Raw genomic sequence first — 17,254 nt, 5'->3', positions numbered from 1 at the left:
TATAAGATAAAATCACCAATACAGATCTCCGCACATCTGCCATTTTCAGAATAAAGTGACATGCCTATTTGGAAGGGAATCCATTAAATGTAAGAGAATACATGAACAGCACACTCAAAAATCAATTTCTCATGCCACTGGATGTATTTGACTAATGGGAAATCTCGCCTTTAATGTTAGTGTCTATATATATATTACTCTTGAAAACACGTAGAGCATTGTCATGGTTTTAAACAAATGTAAGCTTCAGAAAGTGACAAATGGAGACAAATCTAGTGCCGCATTCTTTGATAAAAAGATATTCTTTGTAAAAATGCAGAGCCTGTTAATCATACATGATCTTCTAATAAAATGGCAAAGAGACATTTCTGTTCATTTAATAAACCATGGGTTAGAATGACTGCTAGATGCTTTTAAATGTCCTTTCATTAATGAAATGTATACTGTATGCACCTCATTCAGAAACAGCTAACTCCCTCAATGTGTTTAAGAAACAATTGAAAACTGTACTGTTTTGTGAATATCTGTCAAATGGGTAAGAATATTTTTGCTCTGTGGTGATTTTTTTAGGCTAACTTTAATTGCTTTAATATTAATTGTTAACTGATGATTTTCAATGATTTTTCTTTTTTCTTTTACAAAGCTATTGTAAGAATGAGAGTCAGAGACATGTAAAGTGTTGGGGCACCTGCAAGGTAAACCCAATACAATTGAAAAAGAAAAAAAGAAAACCCCATTGTACAAACAGGTTTTACCAGAAAGTGTCTATTCAGTTGCAAGTCTAAATCGTGACTGACAAAGATGTCAATGTCTCCGGTTTTAACTACTTCCAGCAAGAAGAAAGGAGTCCAGCTGTATGGACACCAGAAGTGACATCTTTAACAAGTGTTAAAGATGTCAATTTTCTGGCCTGCAGAGGAGGAAGAGAAAAGGAATTAGTATACAGCGACAACCTGTGGAACATCGGGGAACTACCATTACCAGAGCCTTTAAGCTGTCCCCTATGTGCATACGCACGTGACACTCTTCACTTGCAGTGATCAGCTTTTGTAACCTGTCCTGCTATTCTTGTTCAAAGCCGTCCCTAGACTGATGTTACCCAATTATGTTGGCCTCATTTGTTAGTCACTTTGGATAAAAACGTTTGTTAAGCAAGGAAATGTAAATGTTAGCTATACATGACAACTGTAATCAGGACACAATGACCACTGACCCTATTTACAAAGACTTTACAAATGGAGGCATGTTCTAGGTACATTTTAAAATAGCACTTAGCTGATTTATCAGCTCTATACATTAGAATAACAAAACACTTTTGTACAGTATTAGAGTATAAAAACCTCAGCATCTCATAGACTTTCAAAGACCATCACTGAACCTACAAAATGGGCAAGGTGGGACAGTTTTTACAGTTCTGTATTACTTGAATTACCAAAAATGAAACTTTGCCTTTACTATTTTGTTCTTATCTTACAGATCATTTTCTAAGAAGATAGAAATTTCCAGGGTCGTTACTATGAATGTAACACCGACTGCACTGACCTGCATTCCTACTTCAGCCATTGTAACTCCATCCGGGTGGAGAGCAGCTGCTGGATGGTCTACGAGTGCCCCAACTACATGGGCTACCAACTCTTCCTGAGGAGGGGCGAGTATCCTGACTACCAGCGCTGGATGGGCAACAATGACTATATCAGGTCTTGCCATATGATTCCTCAAGTAAGTATGGAAAAATAATAAAAAAACAATGACAGCATTAATTTATTACAGCTGAAGAAAAACCACATAAAATGGAGGTTAGTCAAGGAGGATATAGACAAACATTGAAGGAAATGTTAAGTTCCTTTCACTAAATAACCATAAATTTGAAGTGGAACGAAAGCTCATTTACAGGAAAACTTTGCAGCTGGGTTAGTTACTTACTCCATTTCAGCTGGAAATGCTAAAGTCAGAACTGTAGAACTAGGATATTGCTGCCTGGCTGCATTCACTGGCTCGAGTGGTATCTCCTCGTCTCTTTTCTGTTTAAACACACCGGTTCAGTTTAATCCAATTCAGTTTGTTTTTGTATCACTTCACTGAGTGCAGGCTCTGCACACTGTAATATGTTCACAGGTAAACTGCTAATACAAACTTTGCCTAGAGTCCAAACTGGGAGTCCATGCAAGAGAGTAGAGTGGTCAATGGTGTCAAACATTCTAACAACAAGATTGCTGAAGAAAGTCACTCATCATAAAATATTAGAATGTCATTTGCAACAGGAGTTTGTGCCATTTCTGTACTTCGACTGGTGCTAGTCAGACAGGAATTTCTGATAGGACACAACTGAAAGACTGAAGTGTGTTACAACTACTTTTTGAAGAATTTTAGAAAAATAAATTAAAATCTAGTTGTTTTTTTTCAATAATAATCTGATAAGCAACATTTTTACTGCATGAAGAACTGTGCCATTGAGATATTGATAATGTCAAGAGTAGTGCTGCCAGAAGAGCAACTGAGCTTTTCACTAGTTTTGCTAGGTCTATGGGTCAGGTAATAGGTTCCATTTCAGAAATTAAAGTTATGACTTTCTGCTTTGTTATCAAGTTTCTGTAAGTCAATGTGCAAGGAGAGACAACTTCTAAAAAAATGTAACATTTTTATTTTTTGAACAGTACAGAGGTTCATACAGGATGAGAATCTAAGAGCGTGAAAACTATGGAGGACAGTTGATGGAGTTCATGGATGACTGTGAGTCTGTTCAGGACCGCTTCAGATATCCAGATATTCACTCCTGCCACGTGGACAGCTACTGGATTATGTATGAGCAGCCCCACTACAGAGGACGCCAGTACTTCCTGAGGCCCGGCGAGTACAAGAGATACAGTGACTGGGGAGTCATGAATCCCAGGATTGGCTCCTTCAGGCACATCATGGATTACTGTTAAAGATGTAATGTCTCATACTGCTATGCTTGAAATAAAGTCTTTTCAACACCTTATATGATTTTTTTGTGTGGTGTGGTATCAATGCTGCCATGTTTTAGAGTGCACGAGTGATGGCACATTGGCTATGTTCACATTACAAGCCAACTTTTGCTCAGATTGGATTTGCCTTTCTTGATGGTTTACATTCATAAGTACAAGTAACCGGTATCTAATTGTAATGTGAACACATTTGTCCTCCCATGATACGTCATCTACGTAACCAACAACAAAAAAAATCATACTTGTGAGGTGATTTTTGGCATTAAAGTCAACAAGATAGATAGATGTGCTAGTAGCTAGTGTATGCATCGCATTTTGCTCAGGAGAAAAGTAAACAGTGGGCCAGGAAAACATGATTGGGTCGAGAAGGCAAAATAAAACAGATGGTTAGCTTTTGCTGTTTTTGGAGCTTCACTGGTACTGCTGCACAGAAATGTGTGGGGACAAGGAAGGAACAAGCAATGGTGGGACCGTGACTGATGTCACTGCATTAACTCTCCTCCATTGTTTTTTTGGATACGTTTCCGGATCTGGCTGAAGATGGCAGCACACTCAGCCCATGCGTATAGTCAAAAAAACACATGAATTCCGATCTGACCTTTCTCATTCATATCACATGGCCACGAGTCAAATACGTTTAAAAATATTAAAGTGACTCTAATCTGATTTGAAAAGATGGGAATTCTGTGCCCACACAGCCCTGAAAACATCAGATTTGGGTCAAATTAAGGCAAAAAATCGGAATTGAGTCATTTCAGCCTGGTAATGTGAGTGTAGCCATTATGGAAGGGTCATCAGTGGCATAGTTAAGATTAATATGATTGTGAACATAAACACAATCATAAACATGATTCAGATAGATTGTTCCTGAATACATTAAAATAAGCCTGAATTTCAATATTGGAGAGTGTCTTTTAGTGTGCGCTGATATTATTGTACAATAAAATCCCAGACCAATAATATACAAAGCTAGGAAATCATTCAAGGTCCAAAAACCTTCTAGTTTCAGTTTAGACTTTAAGATAATAAACAACTTTGCTCTGTCCGCAAAGAGAGAAATGTTTTTCCTGAGCACGAGGACATTTTATGCATAGCTTAACATAGATATCTTGACATACCTGCTATGCTAATGGACAACACCTAATGGCATTTTGCTACCTTTGTGTGATCATCCTTCAGCTATACCCACTTCTCATGAATTTCTGTCCATTCATGCCTCTTATTCATTATGCTAATTATTAGCACCTCTTGGCATTTTGCAGGCTTCTTCCAGTATGCTTTTCAAACATGCCTTATTATTGCTAATCGCCCACCCAGACTTTGGCATCAGCTTTCAGGGTGTCATTTTACATTGGCAGAGAGGTTACATGTAAGACTCTGTGCATATCAGTGTATAACAGTGCTTAAAACATATTGGTGAGATTACAATATACTTCAAAAATAATAACGTCTAATAAGGTACAGAATCACACAGTAAAACAAGTACTTAAAATTAAAATAAGTACTTAATCATATCATACACTCAAATTTCTGTGCATACTGTAGTTTAATTATCTAGCGTGATTGTATATAAAAATAACCAGAAAATATTCGAGAAAATATTTCCATAATACTCAGATAACTTTATACAGACCTGTTTCATATTACAAGGTTATAATCTGTTACGTTACAAATGAAATAGAAAACATTTGTGAAATGTGTAATTTTTGTGTATGAAGTTAAAACCGCTTTTCAGATATTCCACAAAATAATAGCCAGTTCATATTCAGGTATATTTTACTAGCAAACCTTACTTTTTTATATTATTCAGATAAACTACACCATATGCTTGATTTATAAAAATATACATTAAGTCTGACGATTAATGAAATAGTAAAGACAATTTTTAAAGTCATACTTATAAACCATGCTTGTACCATATAACATTCTGTTGACTGTTGTATAATAAATCACACTTTAATGTAAATTGACACAAGTATGGATCTTTCTGAGTCATTAATATAAAAACAGCACAGACATCAAACTACTTTGACAGTCATGATTAAAAAGAAAGATGTCATAGACACCAATGTTTTGAAGTTAAATAATGTACTGTCAATAAAACAATTATTTCGAGGGATTAGAGAGTGATGGGCATTTCTGTTCACTTTACTGATTTAATTCTTTTGAATTACATATTTAAGTGAATGAATTCTTTTGTTTCATTTACAGTCTGTTGTAAATTGGAAATCCGGAGGCGAGGGGTCTCCTCTGATTGCATCACATATATATAATTTAATCATTTGTACATTATTTTGATACACAGTACATGTTTGTGTGTATATCAATAATATAATTGTTTTTTAATTTATATCTAGTTGATGATATATATAATTATTTATGTACAATTAATTATATATTTAACATAACCATTCATACTCATTTGTCCTGTTTCCATACACAAAGCATGATAACGCATTTAATATTCTTGATTAAAATATGATGTTTTGTTACAAAATCACAAATTAATGAGAATTGTGCCACTCATGTGAACAAGAGTCATTAGACTGATTCTCAAGCAGTGATTCATTTGTGAATCAAATGAATTAGAATCGATAGACTTATTCTAGGGTAGTGACTTGTTTACAAATAAAATGAGTCAAGACTTATGATTCAGGAGGTTCTTGTGCATGCGTTTTAAACATCTATCAGCGAAGTCTCTGACAACATCATGCAGGAAGGACACACATGCCCTTTAGCACTTCCCTTGAGCTCCACTGAATCGATTGGTTCATGCTCATATGTCGGTTCATATGACTTCTGCAGAGTCGGTCAAAGAGAATTAATTTTTCATGAATTGCCAGCCATTAGCATTAAGCGGAAGAAGGAAAAGCTCCTTTTAAAGAAAATCGCCCTCTGGCAGGCTTAAGTTATAAACATGTCTTTTCTAATCAACGTTTATATATAAGCATTTCTGCCAATGAATTATATGTAAGAAAATTGCTTTTGCAGGTCCAAATGTCTGTCAGAGGAAAAATGCTGGAGCAAATAAATGTAAATATTCCTGTTTTTAGATCAATAGAAATTATGTGAAATTTGTTTGAGTTTAAGTTTTTATTTGCTCTATTCTTTTAGTATCATGATAAAAGTATGAGTTTGGTTAGTTTCACGTCAAAGTCATTGTTGTTACTGACACTGAATGTAAATGCCCAGATATGAACTGCTTTGTATGTTCTTTAGGCAGCTAAACCATAATAAATGTCCCACTTAAAATCGCTTATGTTGTTTCACAGTACGGAAACTTATTGTATTGTTTTGCAATTATATTGTCTGTTGGAATGATAATACATGAGAAATATTGAGCATGCATGCAGCATGTAATCAGATGACAGGAACAAATATTATATGCATACATTTAGTTTTTAATCAGATAAGTTTAGTAAGTTGACTAGGCAGAATGGTAACTTAAACCAGTCATTACTTCTTCACAGCAGCTAGAATTATAGTTTAATTATTATTTAATAATTTGGGTATCTTTTCAAGCTTGCTTTTTTATTTTTATGATACCATTTTGTACTGATAGTATGATGTTTACTTGCAATATTTTGGCATGCATGTGAAAATTTCATTTATAATAATGTTGATGTGGCAGGTGACATCACCAGTGTGTATCATCAGGAGAATCCGCCCCTTTCTCACTACAGAGGCTACTCAGCTTCTCGTCCAGACCTTGGTCATCTCTAAGCTGGACTACTGCAACTCTCTGATGTCTGGACTTTCACTAAAGGCAACACGACCACTTCAATTGATCCAGAATGCAGCTGCAAGACTCATTTTTAATATTCCCAAATTCTCACACACTACACCTCTGCTGCGGAACCTGCACTAGCTCCCTGTGGCTGCCCGCATCAGGTTTAAAACCCTAACCCTTGCCTTTAAGGCCAAAACTGGAACTGCACCACCTTACATATCAGCACTGGTTAAGCAGCGTGTCACTTCTCGCTCTCTCAGAACATCAAGCACTGCTTGTCTCGAACCACCCTTACTTAAAAGAAGAGGACGACATGCATCAAGACTCTTTGCAGTGTTGGCTCCTCAGTGGTGGAACGAACTTCCTCTTGCTGTACGAACAGCAGAGACCCTCACTGTCTTCAAACGTCATCTGAAGACACACTTCTTTCAACAGCACTTGGACTAAAGTCCCCATACTTTTTTTTTCTACCCTTTTTCTAAAAAAAAAAAAAAAAATTTTTGTACTAACAACTTACTATTTTCTTCTAGCATGGTTTTGTGTACAACTTGGTCAGCGGTAACTTGTTTAATGACAGTAGATTTAATCCTAGCCTTAAAGACTGAAGAACAGTCGTAGACTACTAAGCACTGTTGTAAGTCGCTCTGGATAAGAGCGTCTGCTAAATGATGTAAATGTAAATGTAAATGTATGAGGCTATCATGTTTAAGAAGACTGCATGCATTGCCATGCTACAGTCTTTAGATATGTGCATTCAATTGCTCAGAAATCTCTAACTCATTCAAAGAAAGAACAATAGACCAGTCTTAAGACATTTGCTCCGTTTAATTCTAACCCATTTTGAAGTTTGGAATTTTTGGTGTGTCCATGAATTCTGGATTTCCTTAAAAAAAACTTGTTTCCTTGTCAAAATACTCTTCAGGCTGTCCAGATCTCATCAGGCATTACAGTAGATTCAAGAAAAGATTGGTCAGTTCGGTCTCGTTTTTAGGAACCCACAAGCTTTTTTTTATCCCAAGATGGTCTCCAACATTAGATCAAGAGATCAATTCAAGAAATTCTCCATACTTAATGACAAGTGGACTGCATAGCATGAGCAGTAGGGAGCACCACCAAGCCCCTACACACAGAAGACCCAACACAAGTCCATGTTCAAATAAAGGATTTTTTAATCCACACAACTCAAAAATTAGCCCATTGATTTCCCTATATTTTTATGGTCTATGATTTTATTTTTGTGTTGTAAACACCCTGTTTATGGATTTGTTGAGCTAAGATCTTATTAGACTTCTCTCCATGTTTATAGTAATGATGGCGTGATTTAAAGATGAGCTGTTATGTTTCTTTTATTGTCAAGAGGATACATTCTCATTGTAAACCTTGTCTTTCCCTATAAAGTTCCTCATTTGGGGACTATTCTTGATGCATTCTGGTAATTTTACTGATTAACACATCATTTAATAACATGGGGTTAAGACACTGGCTATGAAATGAGTGTGTAGGACATAGTGATTTAAGCTACATGATTACAGGAGTGTGTTCAGAGATAATAATAGTGTCATACTTGCAAGATTTGATAGTGGGCAATAAATTATCTATAAAGAAATAATCAATTCTTGAGTAACTGTGATGTATTGGTGAGAAGCAATATGCTCTTCAGTTTGGTTTCAAAAATTCCATGGATCTAATAAATTGTGATTTTATGAGTGATTATGTTAGGAATAGATGCAAATACATTTTGGATGAAATCTCTATCATCCTTATTATGTTCATAGATATTTATCAGAATTACTCTAGATTTAAATAAATTATCCATCACCATGACATATCACCCTTCAGGATATTCTTATGTATTAAGATTCACACACATCTAATTTTCTTTGTATGGCTGCAGTGAAAGATTAGGCTAATCCAATCTCTTTGCAACCAAGACTAATCCTTACTTATTAAACAAGACTCTTGTAAAAATACTATCTTAGCATTTAGGCCTGTTAGGTGAGAAAATTATTTTTTTCTCTTTAAAGTGTGATTGCAACCTTTGACATTCCAGCTCACAAAACTCACTGTTTGGTAAGAGAGATAATGCTTCTGAACATCTGAGGACATTTTGTAATCTTAAGTAATAGCTTTAACCTTAGTGTCATATTATTGCTAGATATTATGGTTAAGGAGCTAGAGAATGAGCACTTCCAAAACAACCCCTAGCAGTGGATTAGAAAGGTTTAAAAATCGAGGTATCTTATGATAAAATGGTAAAAAATAAATAAATAAACATCTTATAATAGAATAGTCCAGTTGCAATAAATCTAGGTTATTATGTTAGGAAATACTACATATATATTACTTATTCGTTACCAAAATATAGATAGATAGATAGATAGATAGATAGATAGATAGATAGATAGATAGATAGATAGATAGATAGATAGATACTTTATTAATCCCAAGGGGAAATTAAACATACTCCAGCAGCAGCATACTGATAAAGAAAATATTAAATTAAAGAGTGATAACAATGCAGGGATACAGACAGTCAATAACTTTGAATAATGATAACGTTTACCCCCACGGGTGGAATTGAAGAGTCGCATAGTGTGTGTGTGGGGGGGGGGGGGGGGGGGGGGGGGGTAAATATGCATATATTTAATAGAATACATTTCAATATAATAACTGAAAAAAATGGACAGTCTTTGCCTCTCTTTTTCTGCTTCTTTGTGACAACTAAAGATGTAGATTTGACCATCAGTAATCACTTTGGCTGGAAATGAGGCTGTATCTGATTTCAGCCTTGAATAAGCACTAATTCTGCAGTTATTTTCAAATATTTTCTTCTCTTTCTGTCTAAGAATCGACATAAACTTTTCTTTAATCTGTAGCCTTTCTAATTGGACAATCAGGCTTCTCGGTTTTGAGGCATTCAAGCTACATATGCAATAAGCTGCTTAGATCTCAGTGTTTGATTTAAAGTCCTTACTGATTATTTTAGAATTCAGTTATGAATTTTGCTGGGTTTAGGCTTTCACATTTTTTAGGGAGACTTTTGATTCTGATGTTGTTCCTTCTATATGTATGTTTCAGCGCAGCTAATGTATCACCGAACAGTTTGCATTTGGATTCAATAGCAGTTGCTTTTTTGTAACACTGGATGAAAATTGTTCAACGTCTTGCTTAATCTCTTCTAGGTGATCAGCCAGTACTTTTATTTTTATTCTCAATTTTGTTTTTCATTTATTCTTGCTAGATTTTTTTAAGGCATACATTACATTTATTGCTTAAACGTACCTGTAGACCTTTCATATCCTAAAGCAGCTTGTCTATTCTGCTGTCCATACTGATATCAGTTCTTTCTATTCTCTTGTGTGTACCTTCTTTTACATCTTTATTTTTACACCGAGTGCGGTAATCAATGCCTTCAGTTTTATTGCTACTAACTCTCATTGTCTGCTGTCTCTGCGCCAGGAAATCTAATATTCAATTGCAGGTGCCATTGTCCACATCCAACAACCTTAGGTTCTCTACCAGCTGTTGTGTCAAGACTGTATAAATATTGAGCAAAAATCAATCAGCAGGATCTTTGCATAAATGTTCCTGTTTTCTAAATGTCTCAAAGTGAGGCAGAGCATAGTGGATATAGCATCCTCTGTAGAGTGGTTAGCTCTATATGTGAACTGTAAGAGATCCAGGTTGATAGGGTGGCTTGTCTTGATATGCTGCATAACAAGCCACTCAAAGCATTTCACCATTATTGGCGTGAGGGCTATGTTGGTAAGGAAGTGGCGTTGTATGCCTTTTTAATATTTGTGTACTCAAAACCCAGTGTGTTATTTCCCCTTGTTTCATATTGCACATGCTGATAGAACTGAGGTAAAACAGATTTTAGACTTATATATGACAAGGCAATCAAAGCTTCTGCTTTTGAGACAAATTTATCAAGACAGGTCCCTACATTTTTTTATAATATGTGGAATGAAATGATGTGCCCATTTACAAAAGAAAATCATGAAAGGGACCACTTGAACAGCCTACTGAACCAGCACTATGGGATATATTTGGGGAATCTAGTCATGAAAATGTAATCTTTATAAATTATTCTTCAAAAGACTACATATAGCATTGACATCCATCCATCCATCCATTGTCTCCCGCTTATCCAAGGTCGGGTCGCGGGGGCAGCAGCTTGAGCAGAGATGCCCAGACTTCCCTCTCCCCAGCCACTTCTTCTAGCTCTTCCGGGAGAACCCCAAGGCATTCCCAGGCCAGTTGAGAGACATAGTCCCTCCAACGTGTCCTGGGTCTTCCCCGGGGCCTCCTCCCGGTTAGACGTGCCCGGAACACCTCACCAGGGAGGCGTCCAGGAGGCATCCTGATCAGATGCCTGAGCCACCTCATCTGACTCCTCTCGATGCGGAGGAGCAGCGGCTCTACTCTGAGCCCCTCCCGGATGACTGAGCTTCTCACCCTATCTTTAAGGAAAAGCCCAGACACCCTGCGGAGGAAACTCATTTCAGCCGCTTGTATTCGCGATCTTGTTCTTTCGGTCACTACCCATAGCTCATGACCATAGGTGAGGGTAGGAACATAGATCGACTGGTAAATTGAGAGCTTCGCCTTGCGGCTCAGCTCCTTTTTCACCACGACAGACTGATGCAGCACCCGCATTACTGCGGATGCCACACCGATCCGCCTGTCGATCTCACGCTCCATTCTTCCCTCACTCGTGAACAAGACCCCGAGATACTTGAACTCCTCCACTTGGGGCAGGATCTCGCTACCAACCCTGAGAGGGCACTCCACCCTTTTCCGGCTGACGACCATAGTCTCGGATTTGGAGGTGCTGATTCTCATCCCAGCCGCTTCACACTCGGCTGCGAACCGATCCAGAGAGAGCTGAAGATCACGGCCTGATGAAGCAAACAGGACAACATCATCTGCAAAAAGCAGTGACCCAATCCTGAGCCCACCAAACCGGACCCCCTCAACGCCCTGGCTGCGCCTAGAAATTCTGTCCATAAAAGTTATGAACAGAATCTGTGACAAAGGGCAGCCCTGGCGGAGTCCAACTCTCACTGGAAACGGGTTCGACTTACTGCCGGCAATGCGGACCAGGCTTTGGCACCGATCGTACAGGGACCGAACAGCCCTTATCAGGGGGGCCGGTACCCCATACTCTCGGAGTACCCCCCACAGGATTCCCCGAGGGACACGGTCGAATGCCTTTTCCAAGTCCACAAAACACATGTAGACTGGTTGGGCAAACTCCCATGCACCCTCCAGGACCCTGCTAAGGGTATAGAGCTGGTCCACTGTTCCGCGACCAGGATGAAAACCACACTGTTCCTCCTGAATCCAAGGCTCGACTATACGATGGACCCTCCTCTCCAGGACCCCTGAATAGACTTTTCCAGGGAGGCTGAGGAGTGTGATCCCTCTGTAGTTGGAACACACCCTCCGATCCCCCTTCTTCAAGAGGGGGACTACCACCCCGGTCTGCCAATCCAGAGGCACTGTCCCTGATGTCCATGCGATGTTGCAGAGGTGTGTCAGCCAAGACAGTCCTACAACATCCAGAGCCTTGAGGAACTCCGGGCGTATCTCATCCAACCCCGGGGCCCTGCCACCAAGGAGTTTTTTGACCACCTCGGTGACCTCAGTCCCAGAGATGGGGGAGCCCACCTCTGAGTCTCCAGGCTCTGCTTCCTCATTGGAAGGCATGTTAATGGGATTGAGGAGGTCTTCGAAGTACTCCCCCCACCGACCCACAACGTCCAGAGTCGAGGTCAGCAGCGCACCATCCCCACCATATACAGTGTTGACACTGCACTGCTTCCCCTTCCTGAGACGCCGGATGGTGGACCAGAATCTCCTCGAAGCCGTCCGAAAGTCGTTCTCCATGGCCTCCCCAAACTCCTCCCACGCCCGAGTTTTTGCCTCAGCAACCACCAAAGCCGCATTCCGCTTGGCCTGCCGATACTTATCAGCTGCCTCCAGGGTCCCACAGGACAAAAGGGTCCTGTAGGACTCCTTCTTCAGCTTGACGGCATCCTTCACCGCCGGTGTCCACCAACGGGTTCGGGGATTGCCGCCACGACAGGCACCGACCACCTTACAGCCACAGCTCCGGTCAGCTGCCTCAACAATAGAGGCACGGAACATGGCCCATTTGGACTCAATGTCCCCCACCTCCCTCGGGATGTGGTCGAAGTTCTGCCGGAGGTGGGAGTTGAAGCTACTTCTGACAGGGGGCTCTGCCAGACGTTCCCAGCAGACCCTCACAACACGTTTGGGCCTACCACGCCTGACCGGCATCCTCCCCCACCATCGAAGCCAACTCACCACCAGGTGGTGATCAGTTGACAGCTCCGCCCCTCTCTTCACCCGAGTGTCCAAGACATGTGGCCGCAAGTCCGATGATATGACCACAAAGTCGATCATCGAACTGAGGCCTAGGGTGTCCTGGTGCCAAGTGCACATATGAACACCCCTATGCTTGAACATGGTGTTCGTTATGGACAATCCGTGACGAGCACAGAAGTCCAATAACAAAACACCGCTCGGGTTCAGATCGGGGGGGCCATTCCTCCCAATCACGCCCTTCCAGGTCTCACTGTCATTGCCCATGTGAGCATTGAAGTCTCCCAGCAGAACGAGGGAGTCCCCAGAAGGTATGCCCTCTAGCACCCCCTCCAGGGACTCCAAAAAGGGTGGGTACTCTGAACTGCTGTTCGGTGCATACACACAAACAACAGTTAGGACCCGTCCCCCCACCCGAAGGCGAAGGGAGGCTACCCTCTCGTCCACCGGGGTAAACCCCAATGTACAGGCTCCAAGTCGGGGGGCAATAAGTATACCGACACCCGCTCGGTGCCTCTCACCGGGGTCAACTCCAGAGTGGTAGAGAGTCCAGCCCCTCTCAAGGAGATTGGTTCCAGAGTCCAAGCTGTGCGTCGAGGTGAGTCCGACTATATCTAGCCGGAACCTCTCAACTTCGCGCACTAGCTCAGGCTCCTTCCCCTTCAGAGAGGTGACATTTAATGTCCCAAGAGCCAGCTTCTGTAGCCGAGGATCGGACCGCCAAGGTCCCCGCCTTCGGCCACCACCCAACTCACACTGCACCCGACCTCCTTGGCCCCTCCCATAGGTGGTGAGCCCATGGGAAGGGGGACCCACGTTGCCTCATCAGGCTGTGCCGGCCGAGCCCCATGGGTGCAGGCCCGGCCACCAGGCACTCGCTATCGAGCTAGCATTGACATATTTAAGAAAATACCATGACAAACCTCTGAAAGTGTATATTTTGAGAAAAAAAAACAACTTTTTTTAAAAAAAATAGTGCCTGTTAGCCACTCTTAATTCTGTAAAAGAATGATAAAGAGAAAGAACATTTGTTTATTTAACACAATATAGTCTAAGATGAATGTTACTTACTTTAATGTGTTGCCTCAGCAGTGTAAATTATAAAACCATATACATGACAATTGAACTAACGATTCAATGAACACTGGCCATCCTTATGATGGCTTTACAAATGGAGGTACCTGCTAGGTAGATTCTGAAGCAGCACATAGCTGATTCATCAGGTCTATACATTAGAATAACAAAGGACTTTTGTAACTTGGTAGGGTATAAAAACCTCAGCATCTCTCAGGCCTTCAGATGCCATCACTGAAACCAAAAAATGGGCAAGGTTAGAAATTTATTGAGTTTTGCATTACTTGAAGTATTAACAATTAAATTTTGCTTTTGCTAATTTTTTCCTTGATTACAGATCATTTTCTATGAGGACAGGAATTTCCAGGGTCGCTACTATGAATGTAGCAGCGACTGCGCTGACCTGCACTCCTACTTCAGTCGTTGTAACTCCATCCAGGTGGAAAGCGGCTGCTGGATGGTCTATGAGCGCCCCAACTACATGGGCTACCAGTACTTCTTGAAAAGGGGTGAGTATCCTGATTATCAACGCTGGATGGGCTACAGTGATGGCATCAGATCTTGTTGCATGATCCCCCATGTAAGTTTTAAAAACAAACAAAAAATTTTTTTTAGAAATTTAAGTCTGAAACATGAGTATGTGTCTACAGCATTCATTTATTATAGGTGACCTAAAAATTGAATAGAGGAAGGCAAGTTATGGTAAACTGTGTATATGAAAGATGATGAAGTTATACTGCTGGAGGAAGGCCATCTTGCTGTTTTATAAATCTCTCATATTTTATTATCACATTACAATACCTGTACATATAAAATCAAATATTGTTTATTTTAATATTTGTAATATCTTAAAGCAGCTTAGAGTGTAAATGTTATAAAGATGTTCATCTATACAGTTAGAAAACTGGCAGCTGAAGTGATTTACTTACACGTCCACATGAAGCAACTCAGATCCCTGTGTAAATTTGGAAGTATGGTAGGAAAGTTCAGTTTTTGTTGAGAAATCACAAATATAGCACACTGTACACCTGTTTGAAATTTCAAATCCCCTGCTGGAAAGCTTTGGTGAATTTTCAGCTTGTCTATCTGTATACAGAGAAACATCTCTGTGTGACTTCAATTACAGATTAGTTTACTGTTTCAAATATACTTTTAGAGAGCTTACTTGCATGTTTTGTACATTTTCTTTTTTTTTACTTGTCCAACAGCTGCTCTTGAGCGCAAGAGCAGAGCCAAAATTCCCCCTGGAAACGAATAAAGTATCTATCTATCTATCTATCTATCTATCTATCTATCTATCTATCTATCTATCTATCTATCTATCTATCTATCTATCTATCTATCTATCTATCTATCTATCTATCTATCTATCTATCTATCTATCTATCTATCTATCTATCTATCTGAAACACTCAAATACTGGTTTGCGCACATGACAGGGATTTATGTGAAGCAGTCACAGCAACTCACTTTTGCTGCTACTTGTAATAAGTCAACCAAAACAAAAGGGAAAAAGTCACTTATCTAGAAATGAATGTGAGCGGAAGGAACTAATTTTCTGTAAGCATAATACTCAGTATTTACCTTACACTAAATACATTTGTGAGGCTGCCTTATTCTCCACATTACAATGATTCATTTTTTTCACTGACACTTTAATTTATCAGTGTCTGTTTAGCTAATAGCTAAGCTGTCCCAATATCTTATCCTGTGTGACACCACTGAGCCCCCAAACCCAAAACACAACCACACCAAGACAGTCCTGGGTGCAGAATTAACGATTTTTATTCAGCATGTACCTTTTTCAGTCAACATCACAATATCCAATTCACAATACTCCTTTTCCTCCTCCAGGTCAGCTTTGCTTTCTGCCTCCTGAATCTGACTCCACTGGAGGACACTGGATGGCTTCCTTTTATATTGGACCCAGGAGTACTTCCAGTGCCAGGGCATAGTCCGATGGAAGCACTTCTGGGTCAAACAGAAACCAACATACCTGAAACATGGAGTTCTTCTCCCTGCAGCGCCCCGAGGCACCCAGGGACCCCAACAGGGTTGTCCCACAGAGCTAGGAATTCCATGGATTCCTATATTGGGTCCACGCCAGCGGAAAACTGTCTTCTATCATACTGAGGGAGGAAGTGCTCTTGATAAACAGCTTCCCCGTCCTTACTCCCTTCGTCTCCAACCCCGGGCCAATCCATTCATTTTTCACCTGGAAGGGGATAATTATCCAGCTGCATCCCATCTGGGTTATGCCTCCTCTCATGTTGTCCTTCTGTTATGGATTCCCGGCCGGACAAGGATACACTATAGCGCATACACCAGATACTTCTCAAAGGATAAGTTTGGTATTTTTCATGTCAAAGTTATTTCTTTACAATAATGGTATATATTAATTTACATCTAGCAAACCATCAAATAATGCCTGCTTATAATGAAAATCACTACAAGTACAAGTACAAGCAGGGTAGTGTATAAATCAACTGAATATATTCCAAGACATTAATATAAAAATAATAAGAAAAACTGCTATATTCAAGAGAATGTGAATACAATAAACAATGTGATACTAATTAAGCAAATAAAAATTATACAAAACAGAATAAATCAAAAATGAAGAAGGAACAATGAAATAGTACTACAGAAAAAGGAACAAAAAATATATGAACATAATACACACAACACACACATGCATACCTACACACAAACACGACTAGGCCACAATCACTAAACCAGGTCAAAGTGACCATCGCTGCATTTTCCCAGAAAAACATTTTGACTCTTAAGAGTGGTCAGTTTGACGAGCAATGCCTAGAGTAAGTGATGGGAACAGCTAGCTGTGTGGGAAGAGATTGGGTGCTTATTATCACATCGATCCAAATGGATGATAAAAAATATGAGGTCTTACTTCAACTCATCTTAGACAGGTAGCACTGATAGTGACTCTATAAACCTGTAACACATTTGATCTTTGACAACAATAATTCTATGCTTTACATATTGATTTTTTTCTTTCAGTATAAAGGATCATACCGCATGAAAATTTATGAACGAGAAAACTTTGCTGGTCAGATAATGGAGTGCATAGATGACTGTGAGTCTGTTCAGGATCGCTTCCACTATGCGGATA

The 17,254-nt window shown here is 39.7% G+C and overlaps 1 protein-coding gene and 1 pseudogene across 3 annotated transcripts in view; both read left to right on the top strand.

Annotated features, from left to right (window-relative positions):
- Positions 1–17,254, top strand: part of LOC114656110 (gamma-crystallin M2-like) — a 123,142-nt gene that overhangs the window by 35,923 nt on the left and 69,965 nt on the right. The window contains exon 1 of one of the 3 annotated variants that reach the window (XM_051931405.1): positions 1,379–1,394. The exons of the other annotated variants lie outside the window; for them this stretch is intronic. Within the exon in view, the coding sequence (XP_051787365.1) occupies positions 1,386–1,394 (9 nt within the window). The 5' untranslated portion in view covers positions 1,379–1,385. Of the gene's footprint in view, positions 1–1,378; positions 1,395–17,254 lie in introns of those variants that run through there. 3 annotated transcript variants of the gene reach the window in all.
- LOC114656764 (gamma-crystallin M2-like) lies at positions 1,438–2,968 on the top strand (annotated as a pseudogene).

This window comes from Erpetoichthys calabaricus, chromosome 8 (genome assembly GCF_900747795.2).
Source record: "Erpetoichthys calabaricus chromosome 8, fErpCal1.3, whole genome shotgun sequence".
NCBI classification, from domain to species: Eukaryota; Metazoa; Chordata; class Cladistia; order Polypteriformes; family Polypteridae; genus Erpetoichthys; species Erpetoichthys calabaricus.
This window is presented reverse-complemented; position numbering and strand designations above follow the sequence as displayed.